This window comes from Coregonus lavaretus (assembly GCF_964263955.1).
Source record: "Coregonus lavaretus genome assembly, chromosome: 34".
Lineage (NCBI taxonomy): Eukaryota > Metazoa > Chordata > Actinopteri > Salmoniformes > Salmonidae > Coregonus > Coregonus lavaretus.
The window spans coordinates 5,966,376-5,990,498 of NC_140021.1; the positions used below are offsets into that span (position 1 = coordinate 5,966,376).

At 42.4% G+C, this 24,123-nt stretch overlaps 3 protein-coding genes across 4 annotated transcripts in view; 2 read left to right on the forward strand and 1 right to left on the reverse strand.

Annotated features, from left to right (window-relative positions):
• Positions 1–4,582, forward strand: part of LOC311109253 (piezo-type mechanosensitive ion channel component 2-like) — a gene marked incomplete at its 5' end in the record, with an annotated part of 193,925 nt that extends 189,343 nt beyond the window's left edge. The window contains 4 exons of the mRNA XM_084152091.1: positions 1,389–1,505; positions 2,109–2,188; positions 2,369–2,579; positions 2,864–4,582. Of these exons, the coding sequence (XP_084008217.1) occupies positions 1,389–1,505; positions 2,109–2,188; positions 2,369–2,579; positions 2,864–3,119 (664 nt within the window). The 3' untranslated portion in view covers positions 3,120–4,582. The remainder of the gene's footprint in view (positions 1–1,388; positions 1,506–2,108; positions 2,189–2,368; positions 2,580–2,863) is intronic.
• Positions 4,583–4,679: 97 nt separating this feature from the next.
• On the reverse strand, positions 4,680–12,966 carry LOC311108951 (gamma-soluble NSF attachment protein-like). Of its 2 annotated transcripts, XM_084151729.1 has the most exons (12): positions 12,759–12,966; positions 12,322–12,389; positions 11,129–11,213; positions 10,852–10,869; positions 9,251–9,281; positions 8,918–9,027; positions 8,695–8,761; positions 8,387–8,457; positions 8,225–8,303; positions 8,061–8,140; positions 7,574–7,703; positions 4,680–5,174 (listed from the first exon to the last, which is right to left on the reverse strand). In XM_084151729.1, the coding sequence occupies exons 1-12, from the start codon at positions 12,809–12,811 to the stop codon at positions 5,040–5,042; spliced, it is 927 nt and encodes a 308-aa protein (XP_084007855.1). In that variant the 5' UTR covers positions 12,812–12,966; the 3' UTR covers positions 4,680–5,039. The 2 variants fall into 2 exon arrangements, with proteins under 2 accessions (XP_084007855.1, XP_084007856.1); XM_084151730.1 differs by lacking the exon at positions 10,852–10,869 and having other exon boundaries at positions 9,251–9,296.
• A 909-nt stretch (positions 12,967–13,875) lies between these two features.
• On the forward strand, positions 13,876–23,765 carry LOC311109437 (twisted gastrulation protein homolog 1-A-like). Its single transcript, XM_084152331.1, has 5 exons — positions 13,876–13,958; positions 14,620–14,765; positions 16,211–16,310; positions 17,420–17,692; positions 21,218–23,765. Exons 2-5 carry the CDS (start codon positions 14,646–14,648, stop codon positions 21,397–21,399), a joined length of 675 nt encoding a protein of 224 aa, XP_084008457.1. The 5' UTR covers positions 13,876–13,958; positions 14,620–14,645; the 3' UTR covers positions 21,400–23,765.
• The last annotated feature ends 358 nt before the right edge of the window (positions 23,766–24,123 follow it).

Here is a 24,123-nt window from a genome sequence, read left to right on the forward strand (position 1 = left end):
AAACTGGCTCTAACCAGAATAGAAAGAGGAGTGGGAGGCCCCGGTGCACAACTGCGCAAGAGGACAAATACATTAGAGTGTCTAGTTTGAGAAATAGACGCCTCACAGGTCCTCAACTGGCAGCTTCATTAAATAGTACCCGCAAAAAACACCAGTCTCAATGTCAACAGTGAAGAGGCGACTCCAGGATGCTGACCTTCTAGGCAGAGTTGGAAAGAAAAAGCCATATCTCAGACTGGCCAATAAAAATAAAATATTAAGATGGGCAAAAGAACACAGACACTGGACAGAGGAAGATTGGAAAAAAGTGTTATGGACAAACAAATCGACGTTTGAGGAGTTCGGATCACAAAGAAAAACTATTGTGAGACGCAGACCAAATGAAAAAATGCTGGAGGAGTGCTTGATGCCATCTGTCAACCATGGTGGAGGCAATGTGATGGTCTGGGGGTGCTTTGGTGGTGGTAAAGTGGGAGATTTGTACAGGGTAAAAGGGATCTTGAAGAAGGAAGGCTGTCACTCCATTTTGCAACGCCATGCCATACCCTGTGGACGGCGCTTGATTGGAGCCAATTTCCTCCTACAACAGGACAATGACCCAAAGCACAGCTCCAAACTATACAATATCTATTTAGGGAAGAAGCAGTCAGCTGGTATTCTGTCTATAATGGAGTGGCCAGCACAGTCACCGGATCTCAACCCTATTGAGCTGTTGTGGGAGCAGCTTGACCGTATGGTACGTAAGAAGTGCCCATCAAGCCAATCCAACTTGTGGGAGGTGCTTCAGGAAACATGGGGTGAAATCTCTTCAGATTACCTCAACAAATTGACAACTAGAATGCCAAAGGTCTGCAAGGCTGTAATTGCTGCAAATGGAGGATTCTTTGACAAAAGCAAAGTTTGAAGGACACAATTATTATTTCTATTAAAAATAATTATTTCTAACCTTGTCAATGACTACATTTCCTATGCATTTAGCTATATTTCCTATTCAAACTCATTTTATGTATGTTTTCGTGGAAAACAAGGAGATTTCTAAGTGACCCCAAACTTTTCAACGGTAGTGTACGATCTGAGAGAAAACATTCAACATTTCGGTATGGAGGGAGTCAATATATTTGTTTCTTGCTTCCATTTTTAGTGGATAAATTGGTTCCGCTCTATAGTGTGTCTGTGTCGTGTGAACTTGATAAAATGACAGTAACTACGGTGTTGTATAGTACTTTAGAGCCCTAAAATATCTGTTGAGATATCTGTCCAATTGCAATGTCTGTGAGACGGAAAGTAACACATTTACGAGTTCACAAAGTAATGTGTGTGGGAATGTGTGGTGTACGATTTGTGACCACAATGTGCTGTACGCAATTGTGATTTTCTCTCTTTAACAGGAATCTCAGTCTTGGAGCCAAAGCTGAAGTTGCGACAGATAAACATGTCACATACCTTGATATGACAATGCGACAAGAGTTAATAGATCTGCTGAATGGGACCAGAAACCAGGCTGTGTAAGTAGCCTTCACTAAGGAAAACGGACTACAACTTTTGAGGCTTAATTAAAGCCTTCATAAACCCTTTATAAGGCCTTTATAAATGCTTCATAAATCATTCATTATTAAATGGCATGCTATATAAAATATATAACCAATGGACAGGGTGGGGTAGGTTACTTTATAAATGTAATCTGTTACAGTTACTAGTTAGTTACCTGTCCAAATTTTGTATCAGTAATGTAACTTTTGGATTGCCCAAACTCAGTTATGTAATCTGATTACTTTCCGTTACTTCTGGATAACTTTCCCCTTTGGAGGCATTAGAAGAAGACAAAAAGGATCCATCAAACACATTTGGTGTGTCCTCATAGTGGTCCGACTTGTGTTCAGACTCACTTAGGTGGAACAAACTTAAACTTGCTGAATTTAATGTCATTCAGAAAATTAAAAGGTGTCATAATGTATTTTTTCGCAAAACATCCTTTCTGAATTTAAAAGTAATCCAAGAAGTAATCTTGTTTTTCAAAAGTATCTGTAATCTGATTAAATGTAATTCGTCACTCCCCAACCCTGTCAATGGAATTTTTTTTTTGTATCTTTCTCCCCTCTCCTCTCCAGGGTGATAGAACAAGTTTTCCCATGCTTCCTCAGAGCTCCCAGTGACTCCAATGCCAAACCAATAGAACAACTCTATAAAGGTAATGCACACATCCTCGACTAGGCTTCATATACAGCAGAGAGATGTAACATTGATAGATTTACATTGTATGTGAAATGAACACTTCTACATTTCTTGTTTTGACGCTGTTTCGTACTGAAGCATCCCCTTCTTATTACTGACTGCTAATGTAGCGTTAATGATAGTATCTCCCTTTCAGACAATGGCTACAAGAACATCCTGCTAGCCCTGGAGAGAACCCACAACAGCAGTGGAGAGATCCAGGAGTGGTGGATTGTGGACCAGCCTTCGGCGGGACAGATACAGATGAGGGGTGCGGCAGTGGGGAAGAAGAGAGAGGCGGGCCTCCATCTCTACGTGTTCAGTGACAAAGTCAGCCCGCCCAGTCTGGGCTTCTTGGCAGGATACGGGTGTGTGTGGAGGATATCGGACAGTGTGACTTGGGTTATGTTCAGTCAGGCACACCGTAGTAAAACGTTTTGCAGCGGAACATGAAAATGAGCATTTTGTTATTGTTTAAGGTCAGGCAGTACCACCTCGTTTCAAAATATTGTTTTTTTGCCTACTGGACACAACCCTTGCTTTCAAAAAGGGCTCCTGCATTTATAATGCTTTATTATTTGTTATAAGCATGTATGAGCCTTTATAATGTCTAATTACAAGGCTTATAATGTGTTACGTCTCTCACCGACAGGATCATGGGTCTCTACGCCTCGGTGGTGCTCGTCATCGGCAAGTTTGTGCGCGAGTTCTTCAGCGGCATCTCGCACTCCATAATGTTCGAGGAGCTGCCCGCCGTGGACCGCATCCTGAAGCTGTGTACCGACATCTTCCTGGTCAGAGAGACGGGCGAGCTGGAGCTGGAGGAAGACCTGTATGCCAAGCTCATCTTCCTCTACCGATCACCTGAGACTATGATCAAGTGGACCAGGGACCAGAAAACAAAGTGAGAGTGCCACTTGGTGGGCGACAGAGACATGAAGTATCACAGAATGCTAGATTTTAAAAAGCACAATCCGGCAGGAAGTTGCAAGCTAGCTTACTGCGCTCCCTGTATTTGGGTGTGACTGTGATAAGGACCCTCTCCCTGTCGAGCCTACAGTGAAACAATGTGACCTACACATGAAAGGTGTGTTTGTACTCGTTTAGTAGAAGAATTGCAGCCTTCAGTCAGTCAGCGTGTTTGAGATGTCACAGACAGACTGCTGCTGTCCTGCCTTCAGACGTCTGGCCTTTTTCCTATTGGGAAACATGAACCATGGGTTGTGCAATATACTGTCCAGATAGCTGGCTGTAAACTTGAACAGACATGTTATCTTGAGCTACACGGGAGAGAGAAGGGAAGCAGGCAGCGACAGAGACACTAGTCACTTTTATTCTCCAAGATATTTTCCTTTCCCTCCCTCTACTGGAAGGGCTTTGGCTTTCCCAGCAAGACAACAGCGAGAGGTTGTGACGTTGAAGACAAGTTATGATACTTTGTTACCGTTATGTGGTTTCTACAGATAATCAAGGGAGCTGTCGCAGACATCGTTCTCAGGAAATGTATATCATCTCACCAGAACGGGAATTAGGTTGTTGTTGTTTTTACCTGTAGGACACCGAAAAGAAACAATAAAGGGAAAATCAGTGATGATCACTGTGTATTTCTATGGGGCATAGAAATATAATGATAGATTCTACGGTATTATGGAGCATGTCCATGTTGATGGACCCATATGAAGACCTGTGAATTGAGAAGAGGGCGTCAATACAGATAGTTTTTGAAGCCTGTATTGCTTGAAAACCCCCTTTTATTTTTTACATTATAAGTTACTGTTAAGTTCATATGGTCAACCAAAATGTGATCAAGGCCATCAAAGCCATGCAATGGAAAATGCAGTCCCATGTGTAAGTGATTAGATTGTTTTCATGTTATGACATAGATACATGAGGTCTGTGCACCGCCATAGTGTAAGGAATCCCGTTTGTGTTGTTATTGTGGTTCAGCGACCTGAACATAAAGCACATGTTTGAAAGCTGACGTGCTGCCATTTTATTCCATTCTGACTTGATTCAGTAAAAACACAGAGGGCATGCCACAAACATCCAACCTGCATGCTCCACAACACTTGACACACATTTTAAGATTAGTTGTAAGCAGGAATCATAATTTCTAGCTTTCAGTTGGTTAAGAAACATTGCCATATGAAAACTAAAAAGGCATTCTGAAATCCTGAACAAACAAAAAATAACAATCACAATATACCCATTTTTCTCAACATTCATTTGATTCCATATAAGAGTGTAGCCTTCACACAGCCAATAGGAACTGAAATAGCTGTTTTTAACACTTCATACTATAGAAATTCAGAAATTGATTCATCTACCCCTTTACACATAAATTATTGAGGCACAGAGTTTTTATATTGTAAGTTGAATGTTCAAATCCATATTTTCACACTGTATCTTGTTGCATGCTGTTGTAGATTGAAAGATAAAAACATTGATGGTATATCCACTGAGGCAAATACAACAAAAGCAATTTAATGTTTCATATCACTTTAAATGTAGCAAAATATACAATATTTTACAATGACAGTAAACCCAAAAGGGACTAATAATACATATTCAAATCATTGAGTAGTGTATGATTATTTTCCACACCGATGTTATATATTACCATGCTTATGTTCTGAACATAACTCATTATGCTTGATGGTCCGAGTGCCTACAGTTGTTGCTTGGATTCTGGCAATGGGAGGGGAAGGCAGAGTTCACGACCCCCTGACATGCTCAGAATGTGAGGACAGGCTGTGGAAGATTCCAACTCCCTTCCTAACAGGCAACAGGAAGTGTTCTGGTCCAGGCAGGAAGTCCAGGTTCTGTGGCTAACATAGCCCACCGGCGTACTCATCCTCGTCAGCCTCTCCGGCCCCCGCTCCTCCTTCCCCAGCATCGGCAGCTGGCGCCTTCTTCTTCTTACCACCCCCTGGAACCCTCAGGCTGACGGACAACTTGGCATACTGCAAGATGATTGGCACTTTGTTCAGGTTAAGGCAAGTTAGTGGTCTCTACAGTATCTGTTTCTCAGAAGAGTGTATTCCAAATCTCTCCTTGAGTACCCCCAGCCAGTTCCATGTTTTTGCTGATTCAACTAATGAACTAATCAGAAAGCCCTTGGTTAGTTTGAATCAGGTGTGTGCCTCTTTCAGGAATAGATCAGGAGAGGTTTGGGAAACATATTTCTAGAGTATTCTGATAATTGAAAAGATAAATCATACAAAACAAAAAGGAGGCGGGGTCTAGAAGGGTGACGCAGGTGAGCAAGCAGTTGGATTGCTATTGTTTCTATTAATAAACTACTTCTCTGACTTTGTATTACTCAGCCTAGCCTGGAAATTCATCTATGGGGTGGCTAGGAGAGAGGTACAGTGGGGGAAAAAGTATTTAGTCAGCCACCAATTGTGCAAGTTCTCCCACTTAAAAAGATGAGAGAGGCCTGTAATTTTCATCATAGGTACACGTCAACTATGACAGACAAATTGAGATTTTTTTTTCTCCAGAAAATCACATTGTAGGATTTTTAATGAATTTATTAGCAAATTATGGTGGAAAATAAGTATTTGGTCACCTACAAACAAGCAAGATTTCTGGCTCTCACAGACCTGTAACTTCTTCTTTAAGAGGCTCCTCTGTCCTCCACTCGTTACCTGTATTAATGGCACCTGTTTGAACTTGTTATCAGTATAAAAGACACCTGTCCACAACCTCAAACAGTCACACTCCAAACCCCACTATGGCCAAGACTAAAGAGCTGTCAAAGGACACCAGAAACAAAATTGTAGACCTGCACCAGGCTGGGAAGACTGAATCTGCAATAGGTAAGCAGCTTGGTTTGAAGAAATCAACTGTGGGAGCAATTATTAGGAAATGGAAGACATACAAGACCACTGATAATCTCCCTCGATCTGGGGCTCCACGCAAGATCTCACCCCGTGGGGTCAAAATGATCACAAGAACGGTGAGCAAAAATCCCAGAACCACACGGGGGGACCTAGTGAATGACCTGCAGAGAGCTGAGACCAAAGTAACAAAGCCTACCATCAGTAACACACTACGCCGCCAGGGACTCAAATCCTGCAGTGCCAGACGTGTCCCCCTGCTTAAGCCAGTACATGTCCAGGCCCGTCTGAAGTTTGCTAGAGTGCATTTGGATGATCCAGAAGAGGATTGGGAGAATGTCATATGGTCAGATGAAACCAAAATAGAACTTTTTGGTAAAAACTCAACTTGTCGTGTTTGGAGGACAAAGAATGCTGAGTTGCATCCAAAGAACAACATACCTACTGTGAAGCATGGGGGTGGAAACATCATGCTTTGGGGCTGTTTTTCTGCAAAGGGACCAGGACGACTGATCCGTGTAAAGGAAAGAATGAATGGGGCCATGTATCGTGAGATTTTGAGTGAAAACCTCCTTCCATCAGCAAGGGCATTGAAGATGAAACGTGGCTGGGTCTTTCAGCATGACAATGATCCCAAACACACCGCCCGGGCAACGAAGGAGTGGCTTCGTAAGAAGCATTTCAAGGTCCTGGAGTGGCCTAGCCAGTCTCCAGATCTCAACCCCATAGAAAATCTTTGGAGGGAGTTGAAAGTCCGTGTTGCCCAGCGACAGCCCCAAAACATCATTGCTCTAGAGGAGATCTGCATGGAGGAATGGGCCAAAATACCAGCAACAGTGTGTGAAATTCTTGTGAAGACTTACAGAAAACGTTTGACCTGTGTCATTGCCAACAAAGGGTATATAACAAAGTATTGAGAAACTTTTGTTATTGACCAAATACTTATTTTCCACCATAATTTGCAAATAAATTCATTAAAAATCCTACAATGTGATTTTCTGGATTATTTTTTCTCATTTTGTCTGTCATAGTTGACGTGTACCTATGATGAAAATTACAGGCCTCTCTCATATTTTTAAGTGGGAGAACTTGCACAATTGGTGACTGACTAAATACTTTTTTCCCCCACTGTATCATATGGAAAGGACAGCTCATGATTCCATACCTTTTAAAGTCCTTAAACGCAATCAAAGGAGACAGTAAAGAGTGGTTTATTCATTAATCGGATTCTGTTGCAAAACATTTTGCAATGGAAACCGTTTACTCCAAAGGAAAATGTTTTGCAACAAAAACAAGTGTTTCTATTAGACAAATTCAGGAAGGTCTCTCCCCATTTCCTAGAGAGTAAACGGTTTCTGTTGCAATTTTTTTTTGCCGTTTTGCAAAACCGTTTCGCAACGGAATCCAACTAATGAATACACCCCTGAACACCAATTTAAAAAGTAGACACTCAAAACTTGCGATGACATGCTTCGAAAGTGAACGTTGGTTACATATTAGGCTGTAGGCAGCACACTCACATCGTTGTCCATGTACTTGAATAAGGGCGAGTTACAGACGCGCTGCACTTGTTCCTCATCCCGCTCGTCGTAGCCCTGTAAGAGCTGCTCCAAGCCAATACAGTCCTCGCTCCCACTGAAGCCTGGCAGACTAGGGGCAAAGGTTAGAATGGTTAGTCAAATATAACAACACTCATAACAATTACTTTCATATTTATCTTTCATTATAAACTGGATTGGTTCGAGCCCTGATTGGCTGACAGCCGTGGTATATCGGACCGTATACCACGGCTATGACAAAAAAAATTTTTTTACTGCTCTAATTACGTTGGTAACCAGTTTATAATAGCAATAAGGCACCTCGGGGGTTTGTGGTATATGGCCAATATACTATGGCTAAGGGCTGTATCCAGGCACTGCCTAAGAACAGCCCTAGCCGGGGTATATTGGCCATATACCACACCCCCTCTAACCTTATTGCTTAATTAGAAAAATGTGAAGTTAGTACCTGTAACTCTCTCGAACACATTTATCTGCTGCTACGAAGTCATTTCTGTGAAGGTGGACTAGCACTTGGGCAATGGTTTTCTGGAGATAAGCAAATACACAGGCAACCATTTGGTTTCAACACACAGTCAATGTTCTTTATTAGGTTAAATAAGTAAAACGCACCTTAAAACACGTTGGGTAATTCTCTATTTCTTTATACATGTTCTTCTCCTTTTGAATCGACACTGCTGCTTCATCAAGCCTGACGGACAAAAACACCAACAGTTAGCGGGTAGGGAATGAGTAGGAGAGGTAGAAAAATCTGTAAAGCAAGTGAGAATTGACTTGTGTTGCCTGACGAGCAGTCTTGATGATTTCCCCAGCATCTCTACAGCTTGACGTAGACGGTCCTCATTCTGCAGAAATATACATTCACCATATCAATACTACTTCAATTGATTTGATCACATTGCATTACCGTTATAACATTATAATGTATCCAATATCAAATCTCAAATAGGACTGTATTAATAGGCCATGCAGTACGTGAGATCCCTACAAATGTGACCCTGAACCGAGGTAGTGGCATGGAAGCAACACAACGATTTCTGGTCTTCTGTAGTATCAAATATTGAACTCATATAGCACTGTACCTCAAACACTGATGCAGCTTTCTGGTACAGATCCACTGCTTTTGCTAGATCCTGTGATTCGATTAGCCTAAAAAAAGAAAGTAGCCTAAGCATTTTTTAAAGTAGCCAAAGCATCAAAACAACGAATAAAAACAAGCATCATCAATATGTTTAGTGACATGCCAATGTTGACAGGGATTTCATTTCTAGAGCCCATCTATGATGATCAATATTGGCTACGTACTTTCCAGCTCTGTCGAGGGCCAAGGCTGCAGTGTCCGGTGTGCCGTTCTCTACATACATCATGCTTGCTCTCTCAATATACTGGATAGCCTCTGGTATCCTCTGCATGTCCTGGAGAGAAACAGGAGTGTCTATCAATGATTAGCTTCAGCAGCCAATTAATAGTCAAACTAAAACATTAGTTGTGTCAAAAATGTCTGACTAACAACAATGGCTTTAATCATGAAGTGAGCAACAAAGATTTAAAACTATGGAATAAAGATAACAGCAAATTTGATCTGACCTCTGATAAAAATGTATGAGTGTCGATACTGTTTATCACATTAACACTAACCTTAAGCATCATACCAGCTGCCTCAAGTGCTCTGCAACAGAAACGGCTCATTAGCAACGACCAATACAGTCACAAGTAGACAAACCAGGTCTCTATTGTACAGTTGAAGTCGGAAGTTTACATACACCTTAGCCAAATACATTTAAACTCAGTTTTTCACAATTCCTGACATTTAATCCTAGTAAAAATGCCCTGTCTTAGGTCAGTTAGGATCACCACTTTATTTTAAGAATGTGAAATGTCAGAATAATAGTAGAGAGAATGATTTAGTTCAGTTTTTATTTATTTCATCACATTCCCAGTGGGTCAGAAGTTTACATACACTCAATTAGTATTTGGTAGCATTGCCTTTACATTTTTTAACTTGGGTCAAACGTTTCGGGTAGCCTTCCACAAGCTTCCCACAATAAGTTGGGTGAATTTTGGCCCATTCCTCCTGACAGAGCTGGTGTAACTGAGTCAGGTTTGTAGACCTCATTGCTCGCACACGCTTTTTCAGTTCTGCCCACAAATGTTCTATAGGATTGAGGTCAGGGCTTTGTGATGGCCACTCCAATACCTTGACTTTGTTGTCCTTAAGCCATTTTGCCACAACTTTGGAAGTATGCTTGGGGTCATTGTCCATTTGGAAGACCCATTTGCGACCAAGCTTTAACTTCCTGACTGATGTCTTGAGATGTTGCTTCAATATATCCACATAATTTTCCTTCCTCATGATGCGATCTATTTTGTGAAGTGCACCAGTCCCCCCTGCAGCAAAGCACCCCCACAGCATGATGGTGCCACCCCCGTGCTTCACAGTTGGGATGGTGTTCTTCGGCTTGCAATCATCCCCCTTTTTCCTCCAAACATAACGATGGTCGTTATGGCCAAACAGTTCTATTTTTGTTTCATCAGACCAGAGGACATTTCTCCAAAAAGTACGATCTTTGTCCCCATGTGCAGTTGCAAACCGTAATGTCTTTTTTATGGCGGTTTTGGAGCAGTGGCTTCTTCCTTGCTGAGTAGCCTTTCAGGTTATGTCGATATAGGACTTGTTTTACTGTGGATATAGATACTTTTGTACCTGTTTCCTCCAGCATCTTCACAAGGTCCTTTGCTGTTGTTCTGGGCTTGATTTGCACTTTTTGCACCAAAGTAATCTCTAGGAGACAGAACGCGTCTCCTTCCTGAGCGGTATGACGGCTGCGTCGTCCCATGGTGTTTATACTTGCGTACTATTGTTTGTACAGATGAACATGGTACCTTCAGTCGTTTGGAAATTGCTCCCAAGGATGAGCCAGACTTGTGGAGGTCTACAATTCAAAGGCACAGTCAACTTAGTGTATGTAAACTTCTGACCCACTGGAATTGTGATACAGTGAATTATAAGTGAAATAATCTGTCTGTAAACAATTGTTGGAAAAATTACTTGTGTCATGCACAAAATAGATGTCCTAACCGACTTGCCAAAACTATAGTTGGTTAACAAGAAATTTGTGGAGTGGTTGAAAAACAAGTTTTAATGACTCCAACCTAAGTGTATGTAAACTTCCGACTTCAACTGTACATCACCTGGTTTCTATTAATAGCATTACATGAGACAGATCTTTCATACTCACTTGGCAGCATGGAATAGTCTGAACATTTAGTTAAGTTAAAGAAAACATTGATGTTTATATGAGATTTGTAGTCAATGTTGTTCAAATGCAGCATATAAAACCCCTACATAACTGCCAAACAACCCTGTGAAATTAGTCTCCCTAGGCAGACGGGTTGCCTCCCACATTAACAATGCCCTAGGCCTGGGATTTCCAAGAATACTGCGAAAGCATTCATGGTCATTAAAGTTGGGTGATAAGCCTAGCCCACTATTAGAAGTGAGCAGTGGAAGGATACGTTTTGTTGTTGGTATGGGCCTCTGCCTCTTGCAGGTATGCCTCCTTTGCTTCTTCAAGCATCTTGGCATTTTTAAAGGCAACAGCTGGAAGATGGAGGAGGGAACGCTTCATTATGCATTTAGAATGAAGAAATAAGGCCCGGGGGGGTGTGGTATATGGCCAATATACCACGGCTAAGGGCTGTTCTTATGTACGACACAACGCAGAGTGCCTGGATACAGCCCTTAGCCATGGTATATTAGCCAGGGGTGCAACTTTCACTGGGGACAGGGGACATGTCCCCCACACATTCTGAAATTGTATTTTTGTCCCCCCAGTTTTATCATTGGAATGTGCTACAAAACGAGCCAACGGTGTGCTTTAGGAACATGTGGACGCCTCTGAGCGGTCGGGTATGCTGTTTGGAGTGTTTATCCGACTGGAAAATAAAATTATTATTATTATTATTATGTTCCCCCCACTTCTTAAACCAAAGTTGCGCCCCTGATATTCCCCATATATCACAAATCCCTGAGGTGCCTTATTGCTATTATAAACTGGTTGGAACGTAATTAGAGCTGTAAAAAGAAATGTTTAGTCATACCTGTGGTATACCTCTGATATACCATGGCTGTCAGTCAATCAGCATTCAGTGCTCGAACCACCCAGTTTATAATACATAATAAGCTACATCATATGACAACCTGAGCAACACTAAGTGCAATCTAGCCAAGTAAAACTCAACTCCACAATGTACTTCACATCATAATACTGACAGTGCGCTATTTATTGCCCAACTAGCCATGTTAAACTCAACTCCACAATGTACTTCACATCAACAGAGTTGAGCGGAGACGAGTGTGCAGGGACTGGAGCGTCGACGTCACATAAAATAAAGGTTTTATTTTAAAAAACGTACGGACTTCAGCACCCAAAAAATAGCCCACAATTTCACGGCACATTGTCCCCTGTAATTGCGGGCTATTCTTTGGGTGATGAAATCTGTAGTTTGTGGAGTACATTGTGGAGTATAGTTTTACTTGGCTAGTTGGTCAATAAATAGCGCACTGTCAGTATTATGATGTTAAGTACATTGTGGAGTTTAGTTTTACTTGGCTAGTGCTCACCAGTCGTTGTAGTAGGGGACATGTATTCAGGTCAAAATTGTTGGTGTATTGAATAATGTAATAAATAGCCTTTGAAATACAATACCTGCTTTTGAGTACTCTGACGCAGCACTGTCATAGTCAGGCTTCCATTTCATGAAGCTAGTCCTTAAACTGTGGGGGGAAAATGCATTATATTCAGTGAAAACATAACACCAGGGTTGTCTCATATGGATTTACCATAGGGTTTAATACAGGTGTAGACGTCCTATTATTTCTGCAGTGATACTGTCAGGCATAACTGCAGTGTTGGCAGAGGCTAGCCAGCCAGCTCAACTGGCTTCCAATCCTGTCTAGAGTGCTAGCTAGCTAAATAGCATATGATTAACTAGAAATACAACTCCCTTCCTATTTGTGTTGTAAATAGGTATATTTACAATATAGACTTGTTTATACTATGATACTGGCTACCTACTGTAATAAAATGGTCAAAAGCAATTCAGCTAGCTAGCTAACGTCATCTAGCTAGCAAGATTTCCTTACTATTTTTCAGCCTTGGCAATGTGGTCGTGCGCCTCGTTGATTTTCGCAGCCATCTGGTCCCCACTAGCTGACAATGTAATTCAAAGATGAGTATTAAAGATACTGCTGACTAAAATATAGTGAGATGTTGCTGTAGATGGCTCTGAATGCTAGCGTTACTGGTTTCAGGAGACCTTTTCGTCATCAGTGTTTGCCTACGGAATCCCGTGAGTGGCATTTTCTTTATCTAACGATACATTGCGATAAAGTGTTGCAATGTTGCAGCTACTGCGTACAAAGGGGGCAACAATGTAACAGTTAAAAAAAATTTATAGAACGCCCTAAAGTAAACTAGTTTTCTTTCATCTCTATTTGCAATGCATCATGACATCTCCAGTTATTCATTCATAGTCTATAATTTGCAATTGAATTACTCAATATTGCAATCTATGACTTTTATATACATTTACGTCATTTAGCAGACGCTCTTATCCAGAGCGACTTACAGTTAGTGAGTGCATACATTTTTCATACTGGTCCCCCGTGGTAAACGAACCCACAACCCTGCCGTTGTAAGCGCCATGCTCTACCAACTGAGCTACAGGGGACTACCTTGCTTACAGAATTAATAATATCATTGGTCATTACGTTTATTTTATAAAGCCCTTTTTACATCAGCAGTTGCAAAGTGCTTAACAGATACCAAGCCAAGAGCAAGCAATGCAGAAGCAGAAGCAACAGTAGAAGCAGACGCAGAAGCAGAAGTAGAAGCAGAAGCAGAGTAGAAAGAAACCTAGAAAGGAACCAGACTCAGATGGGTGTCCAGTCCTCTTCTGGCTATTATTATCAGTGAATGTGATCTGTGAATTGATTAGAATTATCTTTCAAAATGGTTGCTACTATTTACTAAGTAATAAGCTAATAAATCAGGTCAGTGGAATATTGCGAAACAAATCAGATCAGCACACAAGTAGAAATGGCATATCTTATGATGCCAGCAGACAGAGTTGTCTTGGCTCGGGTTCACCTGAGCTGCGGGGCAACTGTGTCTGCAGCCTGAAATGGGAACTGTATCTTTAAGGCGCTTTCTTACCACTGTCTGCTTTGTGTAGCCAGAGGGGAGAGTCACGCCATCAGGACATGCTTTAATTCAGAAAAGTATATGTAAACAAAGAGGTAAGAAGCTTTCACCTCTGGAGCAAGAATCGACTATTTGGGCAGGTAAGTTTGATTACTACTTCTATGATTCCTTGGTGTGCGTTCTTTACCAAGACAGAAAAAGTCCATCCTTCTTTCTTCCCGGTTAGTTCATGTTGAGAAAAGGTATTTATAGCTTTGGGTAGCCTATTTGCCTCTCCAAAACACGAGGCTCGTTCATTAACGCCGCCTGAAAAGTGTCCGACTTTTCATACAATGTATCCAAAGTGTTTAAATGTAGGATAAAATGTAACATTCCTTCCTTATGTAACCCTGATGTCTTAGTGTTGCACTACTTCAATGATTAACATGGTATTATTGAATTAGACTACCGTAATAGGTATACAACGTTTGAACATGGATTTTAAATATATTCCGATTTTTAGATGAAAGTGCGCAGCAACCTTTATTAGAATTGAGTTGCCAGCAAGCGGGAAACCAATGTTTTTTTTGCATTGCAATGGGTCTGATGACTTGTGGTTTGTGTAGAAAAGGAATGATGCTCCTTTGAAGCAAGCGGGCAATTTACCATAACAATTGAATCCAAGGGATAGTTCCTTGACACGACTTTTCCTGTGTTTTATTAGTATGTTCATTGTGTCCTGATGACGTCTTGTGTTGATGTTATCTTATTGAATAAGGGGTACGTTCTAAGTTATTGTCTGTCTCTGTTTTGTCGGTTCAGGTTACCGTTGTTTCGTGCGTGTCGGAATGAAGTCTACTCAAATCTTACTATCCACTGCACTTATTTTGCTTCTCTCGGGACTTTCCATGACCACAGCTTGCAACAAGGCTCTCTGTGCCAGTGATGTCAGCAAATGTCTCATTCAGGTAAGAAGGCTAACTCTTAGCATAATGTTTTTGAAAAGACATAATTCAGGTAAGAAGGCTAAGGCTTAGTATGACGTTTTTGAAAAGGCATTAGGTTTTTCTCACCAATAAAATGTTTCTGTTTCTAAGTCACTTTGAGATAATTCTATGCAATTTCTATAAGGGATCATTGTCTTTTCCGAGGAATGTTCGACTGCCATACAGTGTATTATGCCAACATTTTATTCCTTGGTGTTAATCTAAGATTGCATTAACCTCCCACTATGCATTTCCTCAGTGTATGTCTGAAGTCATTTTACAATAACCTGAATTCTCTGCTGTGATCAAAGTATTCTCTCTGTACTGGAAAAGCACATTAAACCATGACAGTTCCTGTAAGCTAAAGAAAGCCCTGCTGAGAACCCTCAACTAACAGAGAGGGGAGTTACTAAAAATGAAAACTTCTGAGTTGGCAGGGCTACAATCAAGTGAAGGTTTTCAATTTACAGCCGCACAGTGTCCTCAAAGGATGTATCCTAGTCTACCTTGGCTGTACATGAGATAGCCAATGGAGATAGATATGTGTACCTTCCGTGGTTACTGGTGCTGCCTTGCCTGGCTACCCAAACTCCTTGCTCCGGCCAAACGCTACGCCACAGACTTTAGTTTCTTCTCCACAATGAGTCTGGAGTACTTCCCCAACGATTTCTAGAACGCAAAACACATTCTAACTGTTCCGATTGGTCCCAGAAACCGATGGGTTGGGCCAGAGCTAGAACACACGTGGGTAAAGCAGCGTTTAGAAAATGTGTCATTGGCTTTGATACTCTGAGTGGTTAGAAATTGTCCAATCGCTGATTACTTTGTTTTGTACAACACCCCTCAGAGTGAGGGGGCAGCGGAATAATTCAGTTTGAGTCGTCAGGCAAGGTGCTGCAACAACCACACTTGACTGTGGGCTCAGTTAGCGCCATCCCTTTGCACATCTGGAATTTGACCTCTACTCTCCCTTTCAACTGCTCTGCCTGCCACACTGGAGGAGTCACAGAACAGGCAACTTGAGGTCGGCCCACAAACTCCGGTGGAAACCTCAAGCATGCACAGTAAAACACACAAACACAGGCACGCACACACACATCCTCCCCCTAGTGATTTCTAAATAGGGATAGAATATGATATGGTTTATTTTCTTGGCGTTGTATCAACCATGACGTGCTCGATACACACCAAGATAAATAAACCCTCTTATGTAGTTTTTGTCCTCCTCATGTTACGACTGAAGCCTGACTGAGGCTACTGCATTGTCTGAGTGTTTACACACATGTGCACAACATGATAGAAGGATTATACCAGATGTATGCAATTGCTGTTGCTGAATTTCTCTCCTATTTGTGCATTATCAGTCCTGCCGCGTACATAAAATGTGTCCATGTTCTGGTTTCCATTGTGTGTTTTGTGATGTACAGGAGCTGTGTCAGTGCAGGCCCTCAGATGGGAACTGCTCGTGCTGTAAGGAGTGTATGCTCTGTCTGGGCACACTGTGGGAGGAATGCTGCGACTGTGTGGGTAGGTGCCATGGACTAGGTGCGGTGGTGAGCATATTGGAAAGAACCGGTGTCAGATTAGAGGAGGTTAATGAGGTGGCAGAATGGATGGGGTTAATGAGGTGGCATAATGGATGGGGTTAATGAGGTGTCAGACTGGATGGGGTTAATGAGGTGTCAGACTGGATGGGGTTAATGAGGTGTCAGTCAGGATGGGGTTAATGAGGTGTCAGACTGGATGGGGTTAATGAGGTGTCAGACTAGATGGGGTTAATGAGGTGTCAGATTAGATGGGGTTAATGAGGTGTCAGACTGGATGGGGTTAATGAGGTGTCAGACTGGATGGGGTTAATGAGGTGTCAGACTGGATGGGGTTAATGAGGTGTCAGAATGGATGGGGTTAATGAGGTGTCAGACTGGATGGGGTTAACGAGGTGTCAGACTGGATGGGGTTAATGAGGTGTCAGACTGGATGGGGTTAATGAGGTGTCAGACTGGATGGGGTTAATGAGGTGTCAGACTGGATGGGGTTAATGAGGTGTCAGACTGGATGGGGTTAATGAGGTGTCAGACTGGATGGGGTTAATGAGGTGTCAGACTGGATGGGGTTAATGAGGTGTCAGACTGGATGGGGTTAATGAGGTGTCAGACTGGATGGGGTTAATGAGGTGTCAGACTGGATGGGGTTAATTAGGTGTCAGACTGGATGGGGTTAATGAGGTGTCAGACTGGATGGGGTTAATGAGGTGTCAGACTGGATGGGTTTAATGAGGTGTCAGACTGGATGGGGTTAACGAGGTGTCAGACTGGATGGGGTTAATGAGGTGTCAGACTAGATGGGGTTAATGAGGTGTCAGACTGGATGGGGTTAACGAGGTGTCAGACTGGATGGGGTTAACGAGGTGTCAGACTGGATGGGGTTAATGAGGATGGTATTGCATCCATCAGATCCTTCCACGTCAATGTCCATTATTCACTGATTGTTGAAGGTATTGCATCCATCAGATTTTACAAAGTGCAGTGAATATTGAGTATCAAATGAACAAAGAGAAGAATAGTGGTTTACTGTAATGTTGTATTTATTTGCCATTGATCAATATTTCCTAACTTGCTTCCTGCCTCCCCTCACAGGGATGTGTAACCCCAGGAACTACAGCGACACTCCGGCTACCTCCAAGAGCACGGTGGAGGAACTCTACCGACCCATCCCCTCACTGTTCCGCGCCCTCACCGAGGGCGAAGCGCCCATCAACATGATGGTGGTATCCTTCCCAGTGGCCGAGGAACTATCTTACCACGAGAACCTGGTGTCTTTTCTAGAGACCATCGAGGACCAGCACCAAAATGTCTCCCTGCCTGGGAACAGTATCCACGCCAGCTACGATAACACCCAAAGTACTGAAGGTAGGGAGGGGTGAGGGGGTTGAATTATGGGGATACTAATAGCTGTGGTGTACTCATTTGATAATAAGATAATAAATAAAACATAGGCACATCATACAGTCTTGTGCAGGTGCCTGTTATCAAAGTATTAAACTTAGTTCATCAGCAAAACAGACTCTGAAGATTCCACATTGCAATATACTATTATATATGAGTGTGTGTATGTGTGTATATATATATATATATATATATATATATATATATATATATATAAAAAAACTGGGTGGGTTGTGCCCTGAATGTCGATTGGCTGAAATCATATTTTTACTGTTCTAATTACGTTGGTAACCAGTTTATAATAGCAATAAGATACCTCAGGTGTTTGTGGTATATGGCCAATATACCACAGCTAATGTTGCGTCATGCCATATACCACACCTCCTCGGTCATTATTGCATATATATATAGATATAGATATGGACTTGGTATTTTACCAAATAGGGATATCTTCTGTATACCCCCCCTACCTTGTCACAACACAACTGATTGGCCCAAACGCATTAAGAAGGAAAGAAATTTCACAAATTAACTTTTAAGAAGGCACACCTGTTAATTGAAATGCATTCCAGGTGACTCCCTCATGAAGCTGGTTGAGAGGATGCCAAGAGTGTGCAAAGCTGTCATCAAGGCAAAGGGTGGCTATTTGAATAATCTCAAATATAAAATAGATTTTGATTTGTTTAACATTTCTTTGGTTACTACATGATTCCATATGTGTTATTTCATAGTTTTGATGTCTTCACTATTATTCTACAATGTAGAAAATAGTAAAAATAAAGAAAAACCCTTGAATGAGTAGGTGTTCTTTGACCGGTAGTGTGTGTGTGTGTGTGTGTGTGTGTGTGTGTGTGTGTGTGTGTGTATGTATGTATATATATATATATATATATATATATATATATATATATATATATATATATACACACACACACACACACACACAGTGCATTTGGAAAGTATTCAGACCCCTTCCCTTTTTCCACATTTTGTTACATTACAGCCTTATTCTAAAATGGATTAAATAAATAAAAACTTCCTCATCAATCTACACACAATACCCCATAATGACAAAGTGAAAATAGGTTTTTAGACATTTTTGCTAATTTATAAAAAATTAAAAACATAAATACCTTATTTACGTAAGTCTTCAGACACTTTGCTATGAGACTCGAAATTGACCTCAGGTGCATCCTGTTTCCATTGATCATCCTTGAGATGTTTCTACAACTTGATTGGAGTCCACTTGTGGTAAATTCAATTGATTGGACATGATTTAGAAAGGCACACACCTGTCTATATAAGGTCCCACAGTTGACAGTGCATGTCAGAGCAAAAACCAAGCCATGAGGTCGAAGGAATTGTCCGTAGAGCTCCGAGACAGGATTGTGTCAAGGCACAGATCTGGGGAAGGGTACCCAAAAATGTCTGCAGCATTGAAGGTCCCTAAGAACACAGTGGCCTCCATCATTCTTAAATGGAAGAAGTTTGGAACCACCAAGTCTCTTCCTAGAGCTGGCCGCCCGGCCAAACTGAGCAATCTGGGGAGAAGGGCCTTAGTCAGGGATTTGACCAAGAACCCGATGGTCACTCTGACAGAGCTCCAGAGTTCCTCTATGGAGATAGAACCTTCCAGAAGGACAACCATCTCTGCAGCACTCCACCAATCAGGCCTATATGGTAGAGTGGCAAGACAGAAGCAACTCCTCAGTAAAAGGCACACGACAGCCTGCTTGGAGTTTGCCAAAAGTCACCTTAAGACTCTCAGACCATGAGAAATAAGATTCTCTGGTCTGATGAAACCAAGATTGAACTCTTTGGCCTGAATGCCAAGCGTCACGTCTGGAGGAAACCTGGCACCATCCCTACGGTGAAGCATGGTGGTGGCAGCATCATGCTGTGGGGATGTTTTTCAGACTAGTCAGGATCGAGGGAAAGATGAATGGAGCAAAGTACAGAGAGATCCTTGATGAAAACCTGCTCCAGAGCGCTCAGGACCTCAGACTGGGTCAAAGGTTCACCTTCCAACAGGACAGCGACCCTAAGCACACAGCCAAGACAACACAGGAGTGGATTCGGGACAAGTCTCTGAATGTCCTTGAGTGGCCCAGCCAGAGCCCAGACTTGAACCCGATCGAACATCTCTGGAGAGACCTGAAAATAGCTGTGATGTGACGCTCCCCATCCAATTTGACAGAGCTTGAGAAGTTCTACAGAGAATGGGAGAAACTCCCCAAATACAGGTGTGCCAAGCTTGTAGCATCATACCCAAGAAGACTCGGCTGTAATCGCTGCCAAAGGTGCTTCAACAAAGTACTGAGTAAAGGGTCTGAATATTTATGTAAATGTAATATCAGTTTGATAATTTTATTAAATGTGCAAGAATTTCTAAAAACCTGTTTTTGCTTTGTCATTATTGGTTATTGTGTGTAGATTCACCTTTTTTTTAACTAAATTTTAGAATAAGGCAAAATGTGGAAAAAGTCAAGGGGTCTGAATACATTCCGAATGCACTGTATATATATATATATCCCATAACAAATCAGGACAGCCCAATTGGCTTTAGGGGTATTAACCTGGGCAGATTGGGCAACCCCATAAGTGTTAAAGATATGGACTTTGTTCCAACACACTATTTTAGGAACCCCCAGGAGTCAATAACTCATCCCCCTGGCAGGGACCATATTGTTTTAGGAGGGGGAGGGCTAAGCTATAATGAACTCATGGCTAATGCTGCTTTGAACTGAGCTCAGTGGCTCGACCCCCTCCATAAAAGCTTATGAGATCTCAGGGCCTTCGCTTTCTTTTGATGCTTTTAGCGGACCGCTATTAGAAAACCAAGCAGCCCTGTAAATTATTATGAGTAGATTTGCTGCTGGCCTGGTGGACTTTCATGTGCATCCGCTCCAGTTGTCCTCTCCTCAGCCCCTTGTCCTAGTGATTCTAATTGACTAGGAACCTGCGTGTCTGTGTGGGCGAGGGCTCCTTACGTATCCGCTCTCTGAACCCTTGACCCAGATCTGTTTTCCCTTTGGAAACACACACTCATTAATCAGGCCTCCAGCGGCGGGGGATGCCCTCGCCTTATGAGGTGGGATGGGTGTGGGGCTGTAAATCAAGCTGTACGCATGCCATCCTTTAGCGTAGTATGGATGATGCATGTGTAACAAGTGATTAGGCTCTGCTAGGCTTTAGCTCAGCTGGCTAACACAGACTTGTGGCACATAGGAGACCTGGGTTCAAACCCTGGTAGGTCACATGGTAGAGGTGGACTTTTGTTTTATGAAACATTTAAATAAATACTGGGATTGATACATAACATAGTAGAGGTGGACTAACAGGACTTTGCTTCCTTTGTGCTTTAGAGTACCTTCATAATATTAAAGTGAAGACTACAATATATAGCTTAAGCATGTTATTGCTAATATTTGCCTGTTGTATTCTTTGGTATTCAAAGGCTTATTTCTCCACGTTTTTTCCACTCCACAGATAACATGTGCACTGTGGTGTACTTTGACGACTGCGTGTCCATCCGCCAGTGCAAGCAGTACTGCGAGTCCATGGGCGGCTCCAAGTACCGCTGGTTCCACAATGCCTGCTGTGAGTGCATCGGCCCAGAGTGCCTCGACTACGGCAGCAAAGCCGTCAAGTGCATGAACTGCCTGTTCTAATGAAAGCCAATGGGACAAGCCACGTTAGGGTACTGTGCTCAAACTGCCAAAAGGGGGCACTGTCTGCAATAGCAGATGGGATGAGGTTGACTGAGGAAGATAACTTGTGCCTCTGCCTTTTGTAAAATGTTTCCATATTGTGATGTAAAATATTAGCCCTTACTAATTATTTTTGCTCTTAAATTTGTTTTTATATGTTATATAGATTCTCTAGCAATACATATATGGATTGTTTTATATTTTCTCATATAGTTAATGCTGAAAGGGTCACTATGACAAATAGTTTTTTTATAGCCGCGTAAAGACAAGCAATCAATGTTATCAAATCTGTAGTGAAATGGCATTTTATTTTTGTTGTAATGGACAATCATAGTAAATACAGTTTTTGTATCATCGTTAGCTATATAACATACGCTACATGGCCAAATGTATGTGGACACCTGCTCGTCGAACACGTAATTCTAAATCATGGGCATTAATATGGAGTTGGTTCCCCCCTTTGCTGCTATAACAGCCTCCACTCTTCTGGGAATGCTTTTCACTAGATGTTGGAACATTGCTGCAAGGACTTTCTTCCATTCAGCCACAAGAGCATTAGTGAGGTCGGGCACTGATGTTGGGCAATTAGGCCTGGCTCGCGGTCGACGTTCCAATTCATCCCAAAGGTGTTCGATGGGGTTGAGGTCAGGGCTCTGTGCAGGCCAGTCAAGTTCTTCCACAACGATCTCGACAAACCATTTCTGTATGGACCTCGCTTTGTGCATGGGGCATTGTCATGCTGAAACAGGAAAGGGCCTTCCCCACACTGTTGCCACAAAGTTGGAAGCACAGAATCGTCTAGAATGTCATTGTTTGCTTTAGCGTTAAGATTTCCCTTCACTGGAGCTAAGGGGCCTAGCCCGAACCATGAAAAACAGCCCCTGACCATTATTCCTCCTCCACCAAATTTTACAGTTGGTGCTATGCATTGGGGCAGGTAGCGTTCTCCTGGCATCCGCCAAACCCAGATTAGTCCGTTGGACTGCCAGATGGTGAAGCGTGATTCATCACTCCAGAGAACGTTTCCACTGCTCCAGAGTCCAATGGCGGCGAGCTTTACACCACTCCAGCCGACGCTTGGTATTGTACATGGTGATATTAGGCTTGTGTGTGGCTGCTCGGACATGGAAACCTATTTCATGAATCTCCTGACGAACAGTTCTTGTGCTGATGTTACTTCCAGAGGAAGTGTTGCATCCGAGGACAGATGATTTTTACACGCTTCAGCACTCAGCGGTCCCTTTCTGTGAGCTTGTGTGGCCTACCACTTCATGGCTGAGCCGTTGTTGCAGCTAGACTTTTCCACTTCACAATAACAGCACTTAGTCGACCGGGGCAGCTCTAGCAGGACATACATTTGACGAACTGACTTGTCCGGAAAGGTGGCATCCTATGACGGTGCCACGTTGAAAGTCACTGAGCTCTTCAGTACGGGCCATTCTACTGCCATTGTTTATCTATGGTGATTGCATGGCTGTGTGCTCAATTTTATACACCTGTTAGCAACGGGTGTGGCTGAAATAGCCGAATCCACTAATTTGAAGGGGTGTCCAGATACTTTTGGCCATGTAGTGTACGTTATTTTAAGAAGCGACGGCCCTATTCAATCAAAACTGATGGCCAGCCTTTCACAGACAGCAGGTTTGGTTTTATAGGCGCAATTAGGTTGATTTTTTGTTTTATACTGTAAACATTATTTTAAATCCTATTATTCCAGCGCAAGTATATTGTTTGACTGAATATTACACTTACCATGCACACTCCAGAATGAAACAGTTGATTGTTCTAAAGGTCGTCTGGTGTGATCTGGTTCTGGCCAGGATTGTGTTCCACTCTTAGGTGTACTGTAAGTCGTGTCACAGAGGAATCCAGTTGTTATTGCACGAGCCCTCTGGGTTTATTCCCTGTTCTTCATGTCTTTAGCAATGCTCATTAAAGGTCTGCAACATTTGGTTTCAATTAGGGCCACAGAGGCTGGCAGAGAGCAGCAAAAACATTACTGCAACGTCTTTCCCCAACTTTATTGGTCTGGTAGAGGTCATATGTCCAACATTCAATCTACTTGTTTCATTTACGTGTTTGTGTTCTTGCTTTCTTGTGCTGGTTCACTGTCTCACATTGCTTATTTGCTTGATGAACTGTCAAGTATTTATAGAGTTGTCGTGCAGCGAGTGGGTCTCGTGAAACAGATAATGTTGGTTATTTGGTACAGAAGTGGAGCAATGTGGTTTATGGAAGCAGTGAGGTACTAAGGAAAAATGCAAACAGTAAAATAATGTTTTATGTCAAATGTAATAAATAAATAAATACATTCTCATTTCTACACTAACAGTTTCCCCACAGGAGCATTTGATTTCTACAAGAGATGCCTGACAGTTCCTTTTCATCCTGGGCGTTCTGAACCCATTTACCACACAACCCAGGTGTCCCAATCAGTTCGCCCCACTTTCCCTGTAGCTAGAAGAAGAGTGTTGCTGTGTTGCTGTGTCACATAGCCGGTGGGCTGTGTTGTGTGGGTCGGGTACATCCAAGGCCTCACAAAGAAGCCTTTGTCTCAGGAGGATGGCTCTGGTCATGTGACCAGTCTACTCCTGGCATAACGAGCCAGCCAAACCTGCTGCAATGCAGTCGATCAGGGTTGCGTGCAGGCAGACATCCTTGTTGCAGCGTTGGACAACGATGCTA

What these genes read in the sequence shown, in the direction of transcription:
- LOC311108951 (XM_084151729.1), bottom strand. Translation starts at nt 12,811, where the DNA reads ATGGCTGCGAAAATCAACGAGGCGCACGACCACATTGCCAAGGCTGAA. An exon ending in GTCAGAGTACTCAAAAGCAG is followed by an intron (nt 11,214 to 12,321) that starts GTATTGTATTTC and finishes TCCATCTTCCAG; the next exon opens with CTGTTGCCTTTAAAAATGCC. An exon ending in GCCCTCGACAGAGCTGGAAA is followed by an intron (nt 8,762 to 8,917) that starts GTACGTAGCCAA and finishes TTCTTTTTTTAG; the next exon opens with GCTAATCGAATCACAGGATC.
- LOC311109437 (XM_084152331.1), top strand. Translation starts at nt 14,646, where the DNA reads ATGAAGTCTACTCAAATCTTACTATCCACTGCACTTATTTTGCTTCTC. An exon ending in GGAATGCTGCGACTGTGTGG is followed by an intron (nt 16,311 to 17,419) that starts GTAGGTGCCATG and finishes CTCCCCTCACAG; the next exon opens with GGATGTGTAACCCCAGGAAC. An exon ending in TAACACCCAAAGTACTGAAG is followed by an intron (nt 17,693 to 21,217) that starts GTAGGGAGGGGT and finishes TCCACTCCACAG; the next exon opens with ATAACATGTGCACTGTGGTG.